General features: G+C 31.1%; 1 protein-coding gene across 1 annotated transcript; it reads left to right on the top strand.

The window, feature by feature from the left end:
• Nucleotides 1-14,673: 14,673 nt before the first annotated feature.
• Nucleotides 14,674-17,097, top strand: LOC120202149 (protein MIZU-KUSSEI 1-like). The gene is made up of 2 exons (XM_039202627.1): nt 14,674-15,394; nt 17,048-17,097. The coding sequence occupies exons 1-2, from the start codon at nt 14,674-14,676 to the stop codon at nt 17,095-17,097; spliced, it is 771 nt and encodes a 256-aa protein (XP_039058558.1).
• Nucleotides 17,098-22,266: the final 5,169 nt, after the last annotated feature.

Below are 22,266 nucleotides of genomic sequence, written 5' to 3'. Positions count from 1 at the left end.
AATATATAATTAAAACTATTTTTTTGAAAGTTAAAGTGATTAAATTAGGAGTAATTAAAAAGTTAAGTAATTAAATTAAAAAAATTAAACTTGAGTGACAAAAATAGGAGTGGGAAGATAGTTGAGTGATAAATGATGTAATTTACCCATAAAAATATATCACGTGCAAATCACCTGCTAAGTTTTTAACAGTGGGTTACTAAAAAAATAAAAATTAAACGTTAGACATGATTTTGAAAAAAATTGAAAGTTTATGTATTAATATTGATAGTTTACATTCTAAACGCGTAATTTACCCAAAAATTCATTATGTTGGTAAATATACATATGTGCCCGCCCTAAAAAGCCTTTTCTGGATCTGCCACCGTGTTTACCTCTCTTTTAGGGTATTCTAGTATATCAGAGGATAACCTCATAGAAAGCAATAGAAGTATTGAGTGCATGTTTTGTTGTTTAGGGTCGTTTTCTTACACTTTGAATAATCTACTTCTTCTTGATGATTCTTGTATAATGATACCAACAAATAAACATTATTCCTAATTGACGAGTAGCTAGTTGTAATGATGTGTGTTTCATATGTTTTACATATTTTGTCCTTGTACCCGTTGTCAAATGATTTATTGGCAAAAACCTGATTTGAACTTTCAGAAATGATAGTTTCTATCATTCGTTTGCATGTGTGCTGAAGCTGGATTCCTCGTTAAAACAGCTCCTTTAGCCTAATAAGACAATGATTGGGGCTTCAATTGGCAGGATGAAGATCAAGAATTTAAGGTCATCTGTCACAAGTACATTTGGATTTGGATGTGTCGGACCACTTGGACACGTCTGCATGGTTTGATCTTCTTCCCTTCTTTACTGTGATTTAATCAGCTTGATCTTTTGTTTATCTGCAAAATTAAAGGACAAGAAAGCTCAGAAGGTGTTCTTGGGGAGCATTTGATGGTTAGTACTTAGTAAGAGTGTAAGAGATTATGTTTTTGTACGTGATGATTATGAGTTAGCATTCTGCATGCGCAAAGAAAATCAGGTTTTGTCCAGTACAAATAACCAAGTCCGGAACTGTAAAATTCTACTTCTTGGGGATCGAAACATATTACCCTGATACATTTTGTAAAATATTGCAGAATTCTTCCAAATTCTTACAGATTGTTTAGAACTAATAAGCATGAACAAAACTTAGAACTAGGTTTTAAGTTGTAAGATTGGCAACACAAGCATATATTGAACCAGTTATGGTGGAAGCTGCATACAATACAACCATAATCCATTCTCCATGTATATAGGTATGAAGGCAACACAAGCATATATGGTTTTAAGATGAGGATTCAACTCCGCCCAAAGTCGGCCTCCTGCAATGGATGGCCTTATCTTTGGCCGCCAAAGCTTGCTTCTTGGATCCAAAACATTGATCTCTGTACCTTTTGGAGACGATGATTAAAAGAGGTCTACTTAAAGCCTCTCAATATATATGGTTAAGATCTATTACAAAATAAAACTTTTTATGTTTTACATATTTTCATAATCATTGGATGCTTAAAAAAGAAGCTCGAGATTTTTGCCTAATTTTTTTTAATAAATACTTTATCATCTTCTACTGTTAATTTCAGTTGTCTAATTTTTATTCATACAATTATTCTAAAAACGTATAAAACTAAAAAAGTTTTACAATATATATGTTATGATTCACTTACACTATATAAAATTAATTGGTTTTATACTAATTTATAGCTCATAGATTTAAATAAATAAATGACTTAGATTTAATTAAAATTTATAACTCATAAATAAATATTTCTTAACTCATAGTAAAATAATATTTTTTTCAAAGTTAAGGTTTAAAATTTAAATTTTAGGATTTGAGGTTTAGGGTTTATGATTTATGATTTATGAGTTGAAGTTTAAGATTTGGGATAAAGTAAAAAGATATATTGTTTTTTTGCGAGTTAAAAGATATTTATTTATGAGTTATAAATTTTAATTAAATTTAAGTTATTTATTTATTAAAATTTAATGATTATAAATCAGAGTAAAACTTATTAGTTTTACTAGTATAAGTGAATCTTGCACCTTGCATGTGCAAATTCTTACTCTAAAAAATAAATTATATTTTGAGTCCAATGAAATTAAATCAGATCATTTAGAAAAATGTAATACTCAGATCAGATTCCAAAAAACTCAGTGCGAGAACCTAACTCAGCACATCTCTAATTTCGATATTATTTTTATTAAATGATTAAAATTTTATTTTAAATTATATTTAAGAAATATTTTGCATTTTAGTTTTTTATCCTAATTTACTTTTTCTTTTTATATTTTATAACCTATTTTCTATACCCCTTAATTAATTCTTTTGTTTTAGTTTTTTAATTTGATTACGTAAAAATTTATTGTTTATTCAAATAATTTTAATAATTTTTACACGAATCAACTTACCTCAGTGGTTAAAGGAATTATTGTTGTTCCAAAAGATTATGAGTTCGAGCACCAATGACTATTAGAATCATTGAACGTTCATTGTTAAATGATTGAGAGTGTTTCGATCAGTTACTAATTTATAATCACCTTAGCTTAATAAAAAAAATATATATATTAAATTAAAAAAATTGTTTCTACATTTTATCCAATAAAAGATTGAACAATATTTCTCTCTCTTTTGATTAATCCAGGGTAAGTATAAGTCATTATATGTTCGATGATAACTCTTAACCATTTGATATTGAGTGTCATACCCCTGATATTTCTGGTGCTCAAACTCATGACTTCAAAAAACAACAACAATTCTTTTATCACCGAGGACGCTTAGTTAGTTGTACATTATGTTAAATTAATGTATTTGTTATATTATTTGTATTTTATATTAAAAGTTATTATACGGAATAAAAACTAAAATTACTCCAGTATTTGAGTAATTAATAATTATCTATTTTTATTGTTACTTTTTTTGATTGAATATATATCACGGATTAATCAACTGTTAACTTAATTCGAAAATAATTAACACATTTTGTTTTAATAATAATATTTTTATATTTATAAAAAAATTAAAATCTATTTATTAAAAATTAAACTTGAATTTAATTAAAAAATATATATAATTTCTATTTTACATATTATTATTAAGTAAACTTAAAATTTATTTTTTACATAAAATATATTATTTCATGTACATTATAAAAAATTGTGTGTCCCGGATATAGTGGAAAGAATAATTTAGTTAGGGGTGTGTATTTGATTGAATCAAGCTAAAATATTTTGAGTTATTCAAGGTTACGAGTCCTACTTTATAACTCAAATTTTATTTGAAATATTTCAAGTCGAGTCAAATTTATAAAATTTGAATCGATTCGAGTTGTTTGAGTTTATATTTAAATTGAATTGTAAATATTGATAATATTATGGTTCAAATTTAAATAGTTTTCTATAACCATATACCATACATATATATTGCTTCATATGATATATATATTTGCACAACAATTAGTTTTATTAATTAATTAAAAACCTTGGTTAGGAACCTCATTAAAAATCTCACTAAAACTACAAGGAGTATCCTAACAAAGGTAGAACAAAGCCACAAACAACACCATAATTCTCACTCCACAGACCTTTCTCAACTAAAGGAGTAGAAAAATACCCAGGTAAGACCTCCACCTAAACAACACTTCAACACCGAAGAAAGAAAATGACAATCCTGATTTTGCTCAACTATATAGAGCAACCAACAAGACAAGATAACCCATCTTAATCCAACGAGACGCATTCCCAACGGAATTCAATAAACCTGCAACCAGACCAATAACCCAAAACTGTAGAACAAGATCGCCCACAACATCGCTTTAGTGATTGCTACTCTTGAACTCACCACCATGCTTTGAGCATTGATTCTTTCTTCAATTCGACCTTTGTCAAAGAATCTGCCATAGTATTACACTGCCTAGGTGTATATAAAGCGAAACTTCCCCATTTGTTCTACTATTAAAACGAATTCTATGATGAAGATTGAAAGTATCCATGGCCTCAATGAAGTACTTCTCACCCAAGCTAAAACTGGACTACATAATGTTTCAAAACTAGCACAACGACATGATGTAAACAAAGAACTGATCCACAGAATATAACTCAAACTGTTATGTGATTAGATTTTATCATATCTTAATTAACATGTTTACATCATACTTAGTCGATCGTTAATTTTTTAACATAAAAGGATAAATTTGAAACATACGAATAGTCGAGTTATCATTTTGTAACTATTAATAGTCGGATGACTTAATAAAGTAGTACCCTATAATTTGGGATTATTTTGTAGCATCTATAGTCGGGGGACCATTTATGTATTTTACCCTTAAAACTAACTCATCTTCATCCCCATTTCTAGAGCTTTTGTTTATTTTGTTGCTTCGGTGTTGAGACTTCGCAAATGATTCCTTCCGTTTCTAAATTTCTTCTTCTTCTAATTGCATTCTTTATTGGCTAAACTAAACAAGCCACTCTAAAATTAGAAATTTTTAATCGGATTATATTTTTATAAAATTTATAAAAATATAATTAAATTTGTTAAATGTTATAAATAAATTATTTTTATTAAAACATTTATATGTGTCTGAATTGAACATTTAATAACAAACTTTGTTATAATTATTAAATGATACATAGTATTCTTATGATATTAGAAAAATAAAATATCCCAAATTACATTGTTTCTTTACTTTTAAATCTTTAAAAATTAAACTTAAAACTTTGTCTTCTTTCTAAAATAACTGCCGTAGAATTGAGATATTTCAAAAATAATTAAATTTCCTATTCTTTAAATTGGATTCAATTCTTATAGTTAATAAAATGTCTTGATAGGAGGAGGACTTATTTACATTGGGTTATTATCTTCGGGCAGCTCGTAGGATTTTGGATGCTAATTTAGATTATAAAATGTATTTTGTTCCTAGAACTTATAATACTGTGACACATACTTTAGCTAAATGGGCTATTCATTCTGGAAATGTCTTGTATTTTGACTCGATTTGTCCCAAGATTATTATGTCTGTTGTATCCAATGATTTTCTTCTGGTAATACAAGGTCCTAGAGCGCTCTTTTTCCCTTATAAGTCTTAGAAGAGGTTTTTATTGACACTCATTTTCTTAAAAAAAAAATGTTTTGTAAGAGTTAAGTTAATGTATTGACTCAGATGCATAATAATTTAACCCGACTTTTATGTAAGCTTTTATTTTACTAAATTTTGAGCGATTTCCAGAAAAATAAATCATTTAATTGCCGATTTTAAATTTAACTAAAAATAAAAATATGGATAAAGTACATAAATGGTTTCCGAGTATAGGATGTTGCTTTGTTGAGTCTTTTGACTATAAAAATTATAAAATAGTCCTTTGACTGTATGACATTACTTTGTTGAGTCCCTCAACTATTAAAAGTTACAAAATGATCACTCAACTATTCATATTTTTTGAACTTGTCCTTCTATGTTACAAAGTTGAAGGTTGTCTGAGCTGGATATTAACTTATTAACTGAGATATGATAAAATATGATCCTAAAACCAGTTTGAGATGTATAGTCATATGGGATTCTGAGATCATATTTTATCATATCTCAGTTACCAAGTTAATGTCCAGCTCAGACTGCCGTCAATTTTTTAATGGAAAAGGACGAGTTTGGAACATATCCTTAGTCAAAAGTCTAAAAAAGTAACATCATATAGTAATGAGATCACTTTGTAACTTTTAATAGCTGAGGGCTCCACAAAGTAACATCTAATAATCAGGAGACCATTTTTATATTTTACCTTAAAAATATTTTAACTGCTAAATTGTTTAATTATTATGCATGTGTGTTGATTCACATACATAACAGTCTAACCCAGCATATATGTAGGGTTTTTATTTTATATTGTTCCGATTGAATCCAAGAATAATAAAAAAGTTTAAAAATATATTAATCTTTAAAGGCTATTTATCTCATTCCCGATTTGATGATTTTGTGCAATATATGTAGGGTCCCCCCCCCCAAAAAAAAAAAGAGAAACAACAAACGCAATGGCCAAGACTTTTCTTTTGCTTTTGCAATTCACGCTAAAAAGAAAAAGAAAAAATGGCAGTATAAAATTCTGGAGGAGGAAAATAGAGGGTTAACACATTATTGTTATAAGGGATAAATATAAAATTTTATGTTAGGAGAATAAATTTATAATTTTAAAAAAATGAATTTATAAAAGATAAAATAAATTATCAATACAAATATAAAAATAAAAAATTATTAGGAGGTGCAATAATCTCCTTGAATCATCCTTGACCGTTATTAATGCAAGCTGTTTTTGAACATTGTTACGATAACTTGGTTATATTCATTAATGAAATACATTTTGGTTTGTTTAATTGGAATACAGAATCTTATGGCATCAGCTTTGGCCATCAAAATATTGGTGCAACTACAGTGATAGAATAATATGTTCTTGTCTAATACGAGAACAACAAAAAGGGCATCATAATTATGAGGACGCTCAATCCCACCAAGTTTAACATCTTCTGCATGTCTATCTATATATTCTCCTTTTATTTCTCTTCAAAATAATTGCCCTCCTTTTTATATGTTGTTGAGCAATACAATATTTTAATGTTCCTTTTGAGCTTTTTGGCTTTCCGTCTTGAATAATTTATTTTGTTCTTCAAATTAAAGGCGCATCAAATTGGTGGCAGCTACTCGACATAAAAGGAAATTCTTTCATACATTACAACTATATAGATTAAAGTTCTATAATTGATTTTGATTTTTCAAACGTGCATCAAAGGGTTTAGGGTGTATGTACTAGGGATAGGCATGGGTCGGGTTTCGACCAATCCAACCCGACCCGAAAATTTCACATCATTCACCTGATCCGACCCGACCCGAAAAATATATACCCCGATCTCGATCCAATTTTTTAGATAAAATTCGAACCCGATCCGACTCGACCCGAAATAATAAAAATATTATTTTTATTCAATAAAAGCATTGATTTAATTGAAAAAAATAATATATAGAGGGGTTTTATTATAATCATTCATAAATATATAAAGTAAAATTATATTTTTTTGGGTCGGGTCGGATAAGGTATTTTTCACCTAAATCCGAATCTGACCAGACCAGAATATCACCTTTAAAAACCCTGACCCGTCCCAAACCCGATTTTAAAAAAAACCTAACCTTAAATTTTAATTTTTAATTTTTTTCTTATTTTATTGATTACGTCCACCAAGAATTTTTATTCATAATTATTCTGTTGAAATTTTTATGATTAATATATATGTGTTTAATCACCCTTTTTCATTCTATATATTTATTATTATTATTATTATTATTATTATTATTGTTGTTGTTGTTATTACAAACCCAAAATCAAAATCGACCCAAATACAACAAAGCCCAATTATAAGCCCTAACCTAAACCTAGCCAAACCTAACCCTAAACCTTCACCAGCTTCCCACCACAATTATCGATGTTAACCACCAATATCCATCGCTGATGAGCCTCTGACATCTGTCGATCACTTCCCATGTTCCAAGAAACCAACTACAAAATCAAAACATAAAAATCAAATAAAAAATCAAAATCAAATTTAATAAAAAATTTACAACCTAATCCCCTAAAAATCCAGAGCCCCATTCACCCGTCGTCTTTGCCTCACCAAACCCATCAATTAGGAGCATGCAATAAAAGATAAAGAGGGGAGTAGAACCAATCGAAAGGGAGGGAGGAGATTCGAGAGTTCAAACAAAATCAGGGAGATTCGAAGAAAAAAACAGAAAACCCAAAAAAAAAGAATCGAAAAGAGGAGAAGCTTACCGATCAGCTGAAGCCTTTCACCGGCGGTGGAAGTCTCTGTCGGTCAATCCGAACGGTGATAAGGTCCAAAGAAACCCCTATAACATCATACCTCCGTCACGGCTCGATCCAACGGCGGACGACAAAGATCGGGACCCGAGAAGTTGAGGAGTTTTCAGCCTATTTCACGGCGAAGGGGGTTGAATCTCGTGAATCAAAACCTCGATACGGACTCACCGTAACGAGATGAGCTACCCGATGAATTTTGGTGGCCAATAGCCACGACAACAGCGGTTGTCGCGGTGGCCGACGACGGACAGTGCCACCACCGACGCTCCCCGTTTAGAGAGAATACAGAGAGAGAAGAGAGTAAATAAGAAAGAAAGATGGAGAAGTAAAAGAAAAAAAATAGACAAATGCATTATTAGGGGTATTTATATCCGTCTTGAAACGACGTCGTTTTGGAACCAAACAGTGCATTTTGGGCTTCTACGAAAAATCATCACGTGGGTCATCCGGTTTCCGCATGTTTGTAGCTATGGTTCTCTACTTTCTATTCTTCCATTTTAATCACTTAACTTTTGTTTTGGCTTTATTTCAAATTAATCCTTGAAATTTTACCCGAATTTCATTTTAGTCCTTGCATGCATTTTTATTATTAAATTTGCTTAATTGTTTTTTAGCTCCTTACATTTTTATTTACTGTAATGTAGTCCTTAGAACCTTTTTTACTCGATGTAGTCGCGCTTTATTTCAAATTTAGTCTCTTATATTTTTTTATTATTAATTAGTCCTAAATCTTATATGACTTAAATAATTGCAATCAGGACCCTTAACTTAACTAATTTAATATTCATACTTTTTAATATTAATACGATATGCGTGTTAAAGCAATAACATTAGTATTATAAAATTCATCAATAATTATTCGACTAATCTATGGAAGACCTCCAAACACCCGGGGAGCCCTTCCGAGGATTATTCAAATGAAATTATTTTAATAAATAAATGTTAATTATATGTTTATTCTAGTTGTTTATTTATTCATTTGTTATATATGTGAATATTTCATCAATTTTATACTTGTCATTTGTTATCGTTACATTCATAAACTTTGCATCTGTCTTTTCTTGTTTTCCACAAGATTCCAAGGTAATGCTAACTTGTGTCATGAGTTAACGAAATTACTTCCAACATAACTGGATTTTAATTTCTGTTAACTAACATAGCAAGAGGGCATCCTTTTTAAATAAAATCGAGTGAATCAAATCTTTCATCAAGTCAAATATTTTAAAAATGAATATCCCAGCCTAAAAAAATCATATAAATGAAAAGGATCGTAATTTAAATTTCGAGTTGAAATTTGTAAAATTGCATCATTTTCGACAACGTATAATCGAAAGGTACCATTAATCTTGCGTTGTGGGGTGCTTACCCATCCTTACGCGTAATCGACTCACGAATCCTTAAAAATGAATCTCTGGTTAAATGCAGACCAATTTTCGTATTTCAATGATTTTTTCTAAACTTCGTTTAAAAGACATTTTCTGGGTATTCGATCTACCTAAACAAAAGGTCGATGACGACTCTAATCTTTTCTAAATTAATTCGATATTCCTCGAAAGTTGTACCGAGCATATATTTTTTGACGTCTCGACCGAAAAACGATGATGACAATGTGTCAACCCTTAAAACTATTTTTGGATCCACCATTGATATCGGATTAATGATATTAGATAAAAATTATCAAATAATTCTTTATTTAATTGTTTATATATATTTTACTATTTATAATCAAAATTTATAATTGTTACTTACTAACAATTTTTTATGTGTATAAAATTTATTTCATTTGAATGAGTCTTCGTTTAGGATTGAGGAGAACTTGATTATGTACCAATTTCTAGTTATAGAATATTGTAAACTGATTACAAGTTCATGCAAATAATACTAATTACATGTTTTTTTTGGTAGACAACTTTAACATTATTCAGGAAAGTGTGAATCAACTTATTTCAGTAGTTAAAAAAAATTGATGTTGTTTTTAGAGATCATGGGTTCGAGCACCAACAACTGTAATAAACTGAGTGAACATTCATTGTCACATGATATAGAGTATTTAAACTAGATATTACTTTATAACCATCTTAGCTTGATAAAAAAAAGGGTTAACTACACAGATGATCACTTATGTTTGTGTTTTGTCCACTTTTGGTCATTGATTTCAAAAAACATAAGATATGATCACTTTCGTTTTTATTTAATTAAGATGTGGTCACCCCGAGTTAACTGTCCTTAAAAGAAGTTAAATATTTTGATATAATCACATATTTAGTCACTGTTATTTACATATTCTCTCGATTTAGTCATACTTTTAATAAATTAAAATAAATTTAATCCTCCAATCGAATAATGACACATGTCATTTCACGTAGGGGTGTTCAAAAGTATCCTACATGATTGACCCGACCCAATCAAAAAATACCAGGTATTTATAATAAAAATACTCGATTTTTCAGGTTGGGTACCCGACCCACTATTTTTTTCAGGTTTATAGGTCGGGCGTGGATTACAACATGTTGGTTAACCAAGTACCCGCCGACCCGATACCCAATTTATTATATTGTTTTCATTTCTATTTTTATTAAGTTTTTTATTCATAACTCTCAAATTATTTCACTATAACATTCTAAAATCCTAATTTCTTAAATTTTGACACCATAACGTTCTAAATTCTTAATTTATTAAATTATTTCACATTAGCGTTCTAAATTATTTTTAAAATATTTATTTTAACTTCAAAACATTTGAAATTTAATTATATTTCTTTATTTTAAATTTTAAATAAATTGTATTTTCAATTATATAATTTGAATTTTTAAAATTTATGTGTGGATTATATGTAAATTATATATATTATAGATTTTTAAATTTTAGAATTTTAAATTTTTTATATAATTTTTTAAAATAATATAATTTAAAGAAAAATAAAAAAAATTATGAATCGGATAACCGTGACCCAGATTATATATATAAAATTATATATATTAATTTAAAACATTTTATATTAATTTATTAAATATATTTTATTATTAACTTAATTTAAAAATATTTTATGTTTATTTTCATTTAAAAATATTTTTTATTTTAATTTATTAAAAGTATGACTAAATTGAGAGAATGTATAAATAATAGGGATCAAATGTGTTATTATATCAAAATATTTAACTGCTGTTAACGATAATTAACCTGGAGTGATCACATCTTAATTAATAAAAACGAAAGTGATAATATCTTATATTTTTTAAATCAGTAATAAAAATGGAAAAAAAAAATAAGTGTTGATTTGTGTAGTTAACAAAAAAAAAAATATTATCCAGGGAAAAGTTCACTTGTTTGAAACAATATTATAAGATATTTACAATAGACGCACGGAAAGAACAAAATGGCAAAGGACATGAGTGGAGAAAACAGGCTATAAAGAAGAAACCCAACCCCATTTGTTTTGCTCTTTCGCTGCAATTTGAGCCATCTGCCTCTCATGTGCCCTATAATATATATCTAATATAGGGTTAATTTCACACGTTCTCAAAAAGTTATTTATACTCTAAAATTATTATTATTTTTGTTACACTCTCTAAAATTATTTTAGAACTTTAAAATCTTTATTGAATATTTGATCTATATTAATTTAAGTTTTAGTTGATAACATAAATGCAATACGTTTTATATTTGAAATTTTGATTAAATTACGTATATATATTAACATTACATATATAACAACAAGTTAGTTTAGTAGGTTGAGGTATTAGATCAGGAGTTGAAATATTAACGATTCTAAATGGAGTAAATTGAGTTTGAGAGGGTAGTCATCTAAGGGAGGTTTTGTTCTATATTTGTGCCGTGAAACCGCCTCTTCCTCATGAGGGTGAGGATCGGCCAGGGTGGCTTTGGGAACGTCATAGAAAATGCTCAGTTTCGAGTGCTTATAAACACATTGTTCAGTTGCAGCAACCACATCCGGGTGAAAATGAAGTTTGGAAGACGATCTGGAGCTACAAAGGTCCGCCGAGGGTTCGTAATCTCCTTTGGTTAATTTGTAAAGGTCGCCTGATGACTAACGAGGAACGACTGAGACGTCATATGACAAATGACTCTAGTTGTGGGAGTTGTGGGTCGGTTAATGAATCTCTCTCGCATTTGTTTCGAGAATGTATGGAGGCTCGGATGGTGTGGGATGGGCTCATTAGACCGGAATAAGCAGGAGTTTTTTTATATGAATATGGTCGATTGGGTTGTCACGAATCTTAATCGGCCGAACTGGTTTCCGATTGCACCGGATGGTTGAGAACTTTTGTTTAGTTCAGTTATCTGGTGTTTATGGATGAGGAATCAGCGTATTTTCTCGCCAAAGATAAGTGGCTCGGAAAGCGTTTTCATCAGACTATGCTATTAGTGAGAGATGAGGAGGAAGCTCGGAAGCTGTTGATAACTAGGACCTCTCTTACAGGTCCCCTTCGACGTGATATTCGGTGGCAACCACCGAATCCGGGTTGATAATTCGAAACGCTGAGGGTGTTTGGATTGGTGGGTTTGCGAGGAATATTGGAGCTTCTTCAGTGTTCGAAGCTGAGTGGGGTGTGTTGGATGGGCTGTTACTGGCATGGGACTGTGGTTTGAGGGAGGTTATCGTCGAGCTGGACAGTAGAGAAGCAAAGTGCAGCTATGGAGAGGGTATCCTCGTTGTTTCCTCATCTGGTGGAGTGCATGGCACGTAGCTGGCGACTGCAATTTTTTCACGTCGTCCGGGAAGGTAATCAAGCAGCCGATCACATGGCGAAGCTTGCTTGGGGTTGGAAGTATGGCTTGAAGGTTTTCACGACTCCGCCAACTGAGGTTCTGGCTATAGTGCAGGATGATTGCCGGGTTGAGGCTTAGCTTTTGAGAATCTCTTTTCATTCAAAAATTTGAATTGAAATTCAAGAAAGGTAACATGTTAATGAAATTAAATGTATTGATTCTAATGGTCAAAATTCTTATAAACGAAAAGTACAAGAAGATAGTTTTATGGCGTAGGAAGGTACTCTTAAAGAGACCCAAGACCTAAATAATAATATTGTGTAAAGTAGTATTGATAGTCGAAGAGTATCGATATTAATTTTGTATTTTAGAATTTGAACACCTTTGAAACAACATGTAGCATCGATACTATTAAGAGTATATCAATACTTCTATTACATGTGGTATCAATACCTCAAGAACAGTATTGGTATTGTTCATGTGGTATTGATACTGTAAGAACAATATCAATACTACTTACTTAAAAAATTGTTTTGTGTTCAAAATCAAGTTTTTGGATTTTGAATTGTTTTTGAAATCTTTTAATAAATTCAATTAAGTTCAAAATATTTTACCCTTAATTTGTTATATCAAATAAATTTTCACCACTTAGAAATATTGAACAAATACAAAATGAAATTTTAATTATAAATGAGGGGCTAAAAGAGATCCCCCGTTAATTTAATTTAGTAACAATAGACGATGCTGTACTCATTTTGTAACAAAATTCAAAATAAAGTTCAATATCCAAAAATAATTTTTAACAATTTAATCATCATCATAAATTTTATCTTACAATATTAATGGTGCATATATGTGTGTAACATCTATTCTGAATTTTTTTTATTTTGAAATAAATACATAAAGGCAAAATTTGATTCATAATATTACGAACATAGTGAGAATTAGACTATATAAAAACATATAAATAGATTAATAAAAGAATGATAGAGAGTATTTAAAATAAGGTTAAACTATGTATTTAGTACTTAAATTATCAGTTTTAGTTTGTTTTAGTAACTAAGTTTTCAATTTTTTCAAAATCATACATAACGTTTAATTTTTATTTCATTTTAGTACCACACCGTTAAAAAGTTAATGTGTTTAGTACCTAAACTATCAATTTTGGTCAGTTTTAGTACCTGAACTTCCAAATTTTTTTCAAAACTTAACACAAAATTCTGATTGTGGGCACTAAATGAAACAAAAATTAAACTTTAGGTATAATTTGAAAAACATTAAAAGTTTAAGTACTAAAACGGACCAAAACTGATAATTTTGTACTAAATACATAATTTACTCTTAAAATAAATACGTTCTTGTCTGCGCCTGACGCCATTAGACCAAGAGTTGATATCAGGGGACCCTCTTATGCTAAGCTTGTAACCACCTAATACGCTTTGCCTATCTTTTTCTATTCATAAAAAAAAAACAATAAAGATAATATTAATCTTTATATCGCATGAAATATTGTATAAAAGATTCTTTTTTCTTTTATAAATTTTGATTTTATATTCATTATAATATTTTTGAACAATTTTTATTATGACATTTTAATAATTCTCTATAGATAAAATTACATATTTATTAAAGTAATAAATTATAACACCAAAATTAGTTGGTCTAATGTGATGAGCTACTAGATCGCTTCAGTAAGGTCAGAGGTTTAAATTCGGACGATTGCGAAAGGAGCAAATTGAGTTGGAAGGGTCGTCATTGCTTCTACAGTACCCAATCTAAATTAGTCGTTGGTTATACCAAAATATATATTATAACAAAATACGAATCCATCAAAGTAATTTTAATAATAAAAATATTTTTTTTTAAATTAAGTTATAACAACTAAATCTACTAATCGCCTTAAATTATTTAAAAAAAAGTCTAATTTGTGGTGCCCTAAAATAGATACAATTTGGGCAACATAATCTCACCAATCATCTGCTATAAAAAGGGCTCAACCATCTGCAACAACCCACGAGACAAGCCTTTTACCTTGTAGAAAAGCAAAGGCAGATTAACATGTCGTGTCCAACAATCAGTGCCGCCACCACCACCCATCTAACAAACGGTGTTACTTCTGTCGACTGCCAGAAACAAGTCCGGTCATGGAGGCTTCTCCGTTCCCTTATGGAACTCCTCCTGCCAAGCTGCAACCGCGCCTTCATCGATGAACGCTGTGAAATCAATCCACCGCCTGTATCTACCTCTAGCGTTATTACAGGCACCATCTTTGGTTATCGTAGAGGAAAAGCCAGCTTTTGTATCCAAGCAAACCACAAGTCCAAAAACGATCCGATTCTCCTTGAATTCGGAATCACCACGGCGGCTTTGGCAAGGGAAATGCGAGGCGGTATCCTCCGAGTCGCGCTGGAGTGCACCACTTCAGGCATTTCAGAGTCGGTTCTGTCGACGCCGCTGTGGACTATGTACTGTAATGGAAGGAAAGTAGGGTTCGCGATGAAGCGGAAGCCATCGAAAGCTGATATGGATGCTTTAAGGCTAATGAGTTCAGTAGTTGTTGGAGCTGGATTGATCAGTGGAAAGGAACTTGATCATCATCATGACGATGAACTTATGTACCTGAGGGCCAATTTTGAAAGTGTTCGTGGTTCAGTTGATTCTGAATCTTTCCATTTGATTGATCCCGATGGAAATATTGGTCAAGAGCTCAGTATTTCTTTTACCGACCAAGTGACCTTGGGTGATGCTTTCCCATTTCCATTTTCAAGCTTAGCAACCTGTGTGTTTTTTTTTTGTAGTTTGCCCCCCCCCCCCCGTTTTTTGAGCTATGCAAATTAGCATAAGCTTTTACAAATTACAACCCTTTGTATCTGATAAATGATGTATGATTGTATGGGGCGCCGACTGTGTGAAAACCAGATGTTCTTTTTCTTTACATGGAAATGAAACTGATTTGCTATATTTTTAGCATGAGGATTCAATATTTTGGATGGTCTGAGTGGAATCATCAATCTGTCAAGTACATGGTGTTAACATCAAAGATTCAAGACAGCGAAGGCGCATTTTAATTTCAGAAGAGAAAAATGACCGAGGGCAAGGCTGTCCCCATTTTGGCTGATGCCCAAATGACCGACACTCGACAGTGCCATGCAGATCTCGATCTCAATACGCAAATCTGGGAAAACATTACTTAACTGTGTCCCAAAATTAATAACTGTTATATCTCCGGAGAAGATCGATTCACTTGAAGTTATCAAATCTTTTCAATAAAGATTCGTAGAGGATTATACCCTATGGGGAGAGTCTCTGAAATTTTTCTGAAGATATACACCATCTCTAAAACCACCTTTTATCACGATTATTCTCCTAAGTTCATATTCTTTAGTCTTTTAATCAAATCTAGTAGTTGGCAACCATATTTGCACAATTTATTAACCTATTAATAGGCATGATGACTTGAATCTGACACTACCCTATAATCAGATAGTTATACCTCAAGGAAAGACTGAAATAAGGGATCTCTTGCTCTCTTCCATTTTTTCACCTCGGATCTAGAGTAATATTCTCTCATATCATTTTTTCCTCTTTTCTCTCACCAAAAAAAAAAGTATCTATTGATGAAAGGACGGAACAAAATTGATGTTGGGAGTGGCTGTAGCCCCCCAACCTGGTAGAGAACTTTTTTATATATGTATATAAAATTTAAATATTTATGAAATAATTATAAATTATCCTTCTTACTTTAAAAAAAATTATACTGTCTCTCCTAAGAGTTAATGGTCGCATTTGTACTAATTATTGTAATTCTCCGCTAGAACTAGAAGGGATGTGTCATCAACCGCGGACACAATTTATTTTGTTCATCAACAATAACATTACTATCCTCACCCACGGCTTGGGTCCAATGCTTCATTAAATTATATATATATTATGTCACAACAACGTGTTTCATACAATTAGGGATGTAAAAGGTTGACCTGAACTATAAAACTGACTCAAGTCAAAATTATTTGTGACCTGAGCGGTGGTGACTCGAAACCGACTCGAGTCCTAACTAGTGTTGACCTGAACCCGAGTTAGACTTCGAAATTATGGATCTGAACCTGAACTGCACCCGGTCTGAGAATGACCTGAACCTGAATTAAACCGATAATATGATAACCGAACCTGACTTGCAACCGATTGATATGAACCCGGACCCAAGATTAACCTGATAAATAACTGGTATTACCCGATCTGTTATCAACCTAACATGTTATGAATTTGACATGTAATTGACTCAACTTGTAAATAATACGACTTGTTATTGACTTAATCTGATATTTACCTAACTTGTAAGTTACAATTGATGAAGTTGTGAGATTTTGAATTTATAACACTACTAGAAAAAATCCCTTTAATGATGCGCATTGCGCGTCATCTATGGGTGCAGATGACACACATTTGCCTGTCATTGAAGGCAGTGACATGAATTTCATATGACGCGCAACTGTGCGACATAAATTTACGACGCGCATTTATGACACACATTTATGACGCGCATTTATGACGCTCATTGCGCGTCATTGAAGCCCCCGTTATAAATGAAGACGACACACATTTGTGTGTCAAAAATTTATGACACGCATTTATGACTTACATTGCGTGACATTGAAACCCCCGTCATAAATGAAGATGACACACATTGTGTGTCAAAGAGTATATGCACTCAGTTGCTTTCCCATAATTATCAGTATAAATAAAAGAAATTAAACACATTTTAGTTAAACAGAATCAACATAACATAAGAAACATAATAATTGTGGGAATTTACAATGTAAAAGGGACAATCCAACCAACTGATAGTTGCAAATCAAAGAAAGCCATATGGCTTCAAATTAGATCGTCATTGTTCTTATACTCTTGGAACATAGAAACATGGTCCAATATTTTACAATAAAAATATGATGACTAAATAGAACAGAACATGGTACCATTTAGCTTGAAGGATTTTGTTACTACATCAATTCTCATGTTTCTGGGAGTGAAGAAACCTAGAATCTTTCTTATCTTCTCCTCATCCCATAACTCATAGACATAGTCTCCAAAGATATCATGTTCTGGTGGATAAACAAGCAAATTTTCTACAACAAAGAAACAAAAGGAATAGTTAATGGAATGCAGCAACAAATACCAGAAATACCAGAAGAAGATATTACATTTGTGCTTTAGTACACATGACAAAACATATACAACATCATGGTTTAAGCAGCAAAAAAAATTCTCAATGAATAAACCAGAAACTAAGATATAAGCTTTGTTTATCTCTTATATGGTTCTAAACAAGAAGGGAATAGTAGCAATCATATTAATTTCAGGGTATTAAAATCTTATATCAACATAATAGTAGTATTAGTAGTAGTTAAGCATATTGAATAAACTTGAGAGGTTAAGCATTGGAAATTGAAGCAAATGAAAAACACTATCTACATTCCACAGACTAATCAAGAATCACTTATCATTTATAAGGGAAGAGAGTGCAAATATTGTGGAACTACTACAGAAAAGAGAAGAGAAAATCCCACAGAAAGGATAAAATTTGTGGAATATATAAATATCAAAAGACTACTAATATGCAACCTAAAAACAATGTACTGATTAATTAGTAATCACATCCTAGCAAAAGCATACTGAACAGTCGATGATGAAAATGGATTACATCTTTGAACGAAAAAACTTGAAAAAGGCTAGAATTAGAAAGAATGAGATGACGTTCTTGCATTTAATTATTCTGGTTCTGTGGTGGCATCCATTAACAACAAACAATATAAAAAGTTCCTGAGCAACCCTTTAAGTCTTTGTCAAGGGTGTACCAACCATAGAAAATCTAAGATATGCATGTTAGAGTTCAATTTGCCAAAGTTGAGTAACAAACACTAGAAAGATAAAATAAAAGTGGCTTCTATTACTGCCAGTTCAACCAAAAGTGATTTCAATCACAACAGATATTAAATGTGGACAGAAAAAAAGGATCAATAAAGATATAACATACCTCGTAATCTTCAAACTCAAAACTTTCAATGACAACAACACTTGCTACATGATTAAGAGGGGGACGAAGCAGCCCTTGAGCTTCTTCAGCTCTATAAAGTCTTCATTATGAATTCTTAGACGCTTACTCTTTGAACCTAGCATGCTATTCTTCCTCTTTCAAACTGCATACCGAAATGCATATATAATGTCCTATAGTGAAAAGAAAACCCAAAGAAATCATATACAAATGCAAGTCCATGAAAATATTTCACCTTCACAGATTGCAAGTAGCTCGTGAAGATGTTCCCTGTTTCTTAGAGTCGCCTCAGTTAGTTTCTCCATAATGGTTCCCCTTTGTTGAGTGAAAACAATGCCGTAAAAAACTTACACTCGTGCAAAACGATTACTGGGAAGCATAAAGAAGGGAGAAATCTGTTACCTTTGGATCATCTAGCACTCTTAGTGGGTAGCTATCAGGGCTAAGGAGGTCTCTCACGGCTTCATTGTATATTTCCATGGCACATAATTTCACCAAAAAGTCTCTTTCCCCATTCTAACATATTGATCAAAACAGAATGTCATCTATATATATATTCTACACTCCCAAGAAACAGAAGCGGTAGATTTCAAATATAATATATATGAGAAAAAGTAGTCCTGAGTCTATAGTTACGTTCTCGATGTAGTCGATACTGCATATTCAGTGATACTCCTCATTGTATACGTCTTTCCACTGCTTGTTTTCCCATATGCAAATATGCTTGCTGAAGGAAAAACAAAGCACAATGATTAGAGACATTTTCTCTGGATTATATAGTTATAGACACAACGAACAGGAAACAAAAAATACTTACAATTGATTCCCTCGAGTACTGAGAGCGCAATATGTTTGGCTCCTTCCTCGTACACTTGAGCTGTATCGCATTCACTGTCAAATACTATGTCTGTTTGCAACAAAATTGACAAAGCAAAGAAAAGAATACAGTGATTAGAAGACGATCTCAATTCTCAAATGGGCAAAGTGAAAATAGAAGCAAGTGAATTTGGAAATGTTTACCAAATGTGTAGGCTGTAGGGAACACAGAGCGTTCCGGCAAACTATGCTTGAAAACGATGGTGTGATTGTTAGGGCATTCCCAATCACATATACGATTCCTTGCTTTATCATTCAGTGGCTTTAATCTAATGGAAACCTAATCAGATGTTGAAGCAGTTGAAGCCTTTCTGAAACACATGATCAACTTCCCTTCAGGCTCTAACCGACTAAATGTTACTGCAGAAACAACATAACTATGAGTTTCAAAATAGATGCAAGTATAAAATGATAATGCATGATCATAGAGAGAAAAAAGCCACGGGAAGGTAAGAAAGATAAAACAAATGCACGAGAGTGTGAAACAGAACTATAAGGTGGAAGCCAGAGTTTAAGCCGATTATGGAGATGCTTCCAAGTAAAGGGAAAAAATAAGCGGGAAAGGATGAAAATAAGGGGGAATTAAAAGACAATTTTTATAGATGACACACAATTAAAAAGTGTACTCCGTGTGAAAAGTTTTTTAATTACACAATTAAAAGACAAAATTTTAAAATATACATATAAAAATAATTTATTTAATTATATATATATATATATATATATATATATATATATTCAAAATGAGTGGTGGGAGAAAGCTTTTTAAAAGAAATATTTTTTTGTGTGAAAAGTTTGATTTTATTTGAAAATTTAGAGGGAAATTGAGAAATTTTGGGACCAGAGGGAAATTGATAATTTAGATGGAAATTTTGGGAAGTTGGAAATTAAGAATTTAGAGGGAAATTGATTTTTTTTTTTTGGAAATAATGAAAATTAGAATTTAATGGGAAATTGAGAAATATATATACATCATACATTAAATTAATGGGAAATTGGGATATATATATATATATATATATATATATATATATATATATATATATATATATATATATATATTGTATGCATAAGTATATTGTACCTTATATATATACATGTATTATATTATCATAACATTCATCTTATATATTATATTAATATATATTATAGTTGTTTGAATTTTTTCTCAACTTTTGAAATGAATGCAATTCAATCTATTTTACAATTTTTCTTCACATTCTATAATTATTTGATTTGATCCCACTGTGTTGTTTAATTTATTTAAATTTTAATTTGTAATTTCATATTTGTTCAATTTGAATGAAATTGACCCATACTTATTTATATTTTTGTAATTTACTTTATACCCAATAAATCATATAATAAACTACATTTCAAATTTTATAAATTATATTATAGTCTCCAAACCCTATAAACTTTTGTTCACCAACTTTTTAAATGGATACAATTTAGTCTAATTTTATATTAATTTCAACTTCACATTTTAAAATTATTTCGATTTGATCCCTCATCAATGTGTGTTGTTTAATTTGTTTGAATTTTTTTTTGTAATTTCATGTTTGTTCAATTTAGTCCTTCAAATTATATTTTTATCAAAATTAATCTATTTTAAAAATTGCAATTTGACGTTCATGAAAGGCGAAAATAATTAATCAAAAAATTAAAAAAATGACTCGACCTTAAGTCAATCTGTATATGGTAAGATCCGACCTAAATTTTGTCTGTCAATGATGTGACCTGATCTGAACGAGATCCGACTGAAGTCCATCCGAACCTGAGTTAACCTGGTATTTAATTGCTTCAGACATAAACTGTTTTTACCTGAACTGACATTGATCTGAATTGAAATTAACCTGACCTAAACCCGAACTGAATATGATGTCATATCAACCTGAAAATGATCCGAACTAATTTGACATGGACCCGACTTGATCTAAGTCGAACCATCAAATTGACCTGACACGACCTGTATCCGATTTTATCTTACCTGACAGGATCCGACTGAAACATGAACGATTACGTGATTTTACATCCGTATAAACAGTAGTTGAGTATGAAACAGATTATTCTGAAATATGCCAATTTACGAGCATGAGAATTTTAGCAGTCCACACTTGCAGCACAAATAAACAAATTTTAAAAAAAAAATCATCATCTGTTCAATCGTTTAGCCTATAGATTTGCCATATTTTCTGCTATTAAAAACAAAAATGAAAGGACAGCTGCACCAAAACCTGTTTGAGAAAGAATAAATAATAATGAAGTCGATTGAATAAAGAAAAGAGTAATATTCCAAAAGAATATATGGATTTGATAAATATTGGCATTTTTCATTATTAGAAAATCCCGCAATTTGAGATTGCAATCCATGCTCAACATTGTCGACGAACACGTAATTGAAATGTCTAGGTTTTTTTGTATAATTGTCGGGGTGGGGGCTTAAGATGGTGTTGCATGAGCTGTTATGTTGCTTTCCTTGTGTCGTTTAGCAACACACTCAGACGACGCCTGGAATTACTGTAACCGTGCACATGGAATCACTAGTTACTAACTGTTCAATATACATATCTATAGGAACATATAAACTGTTAATATTGTGGAACCTAGCGAGGCCTTTAAAACACCAAAGACATACGTACACTTTTCTTTATCGTCACCATTTATATGTCTCCCCATGTTGTCTTCCACCTTTCACTATTCCCCATCTCTAGCTTCTGTTTCTT

Source organism: Hibiscus syriacus, unplaced genomic scaffold (assembly GCF_006381635.1).
Source record: "Hibiscus syriacus cultivar Baekdansim isolate YM2019G1 unplaced genomic scaffold, ASM638163v2 tig00008262_pilon, whole genome shotgun sequence".
Classification (NCBI taxonomy): Eukaryota; Viridiplantae; Streptophyta; class Magnoliopsida; order Malvales; family Malvaceae; genus Hibiscus; species Hibiscus syriacus.
The sequence above is the reverse complement of the archived record's forward strand: the minus strand, read 5'-3'. Positions and strand labels throughout refer to the sequence as shown.

Coding starts and splice junctions, on each gene's coding strand:
- LOC120202149 (XM_039202627.1), top strand. CDS start 14,674: ATGTCGTGTCCAACAATCAGTGCCGCCACCACCACCCATCTAACAAAC. Junction 15,395..17,047: donor ATTTTCAAGCTTAGCAACCT/GTGTGTTTTTTT, acceptor CTATGGGTGCAG/ATGACACACATTTGCCTGTC.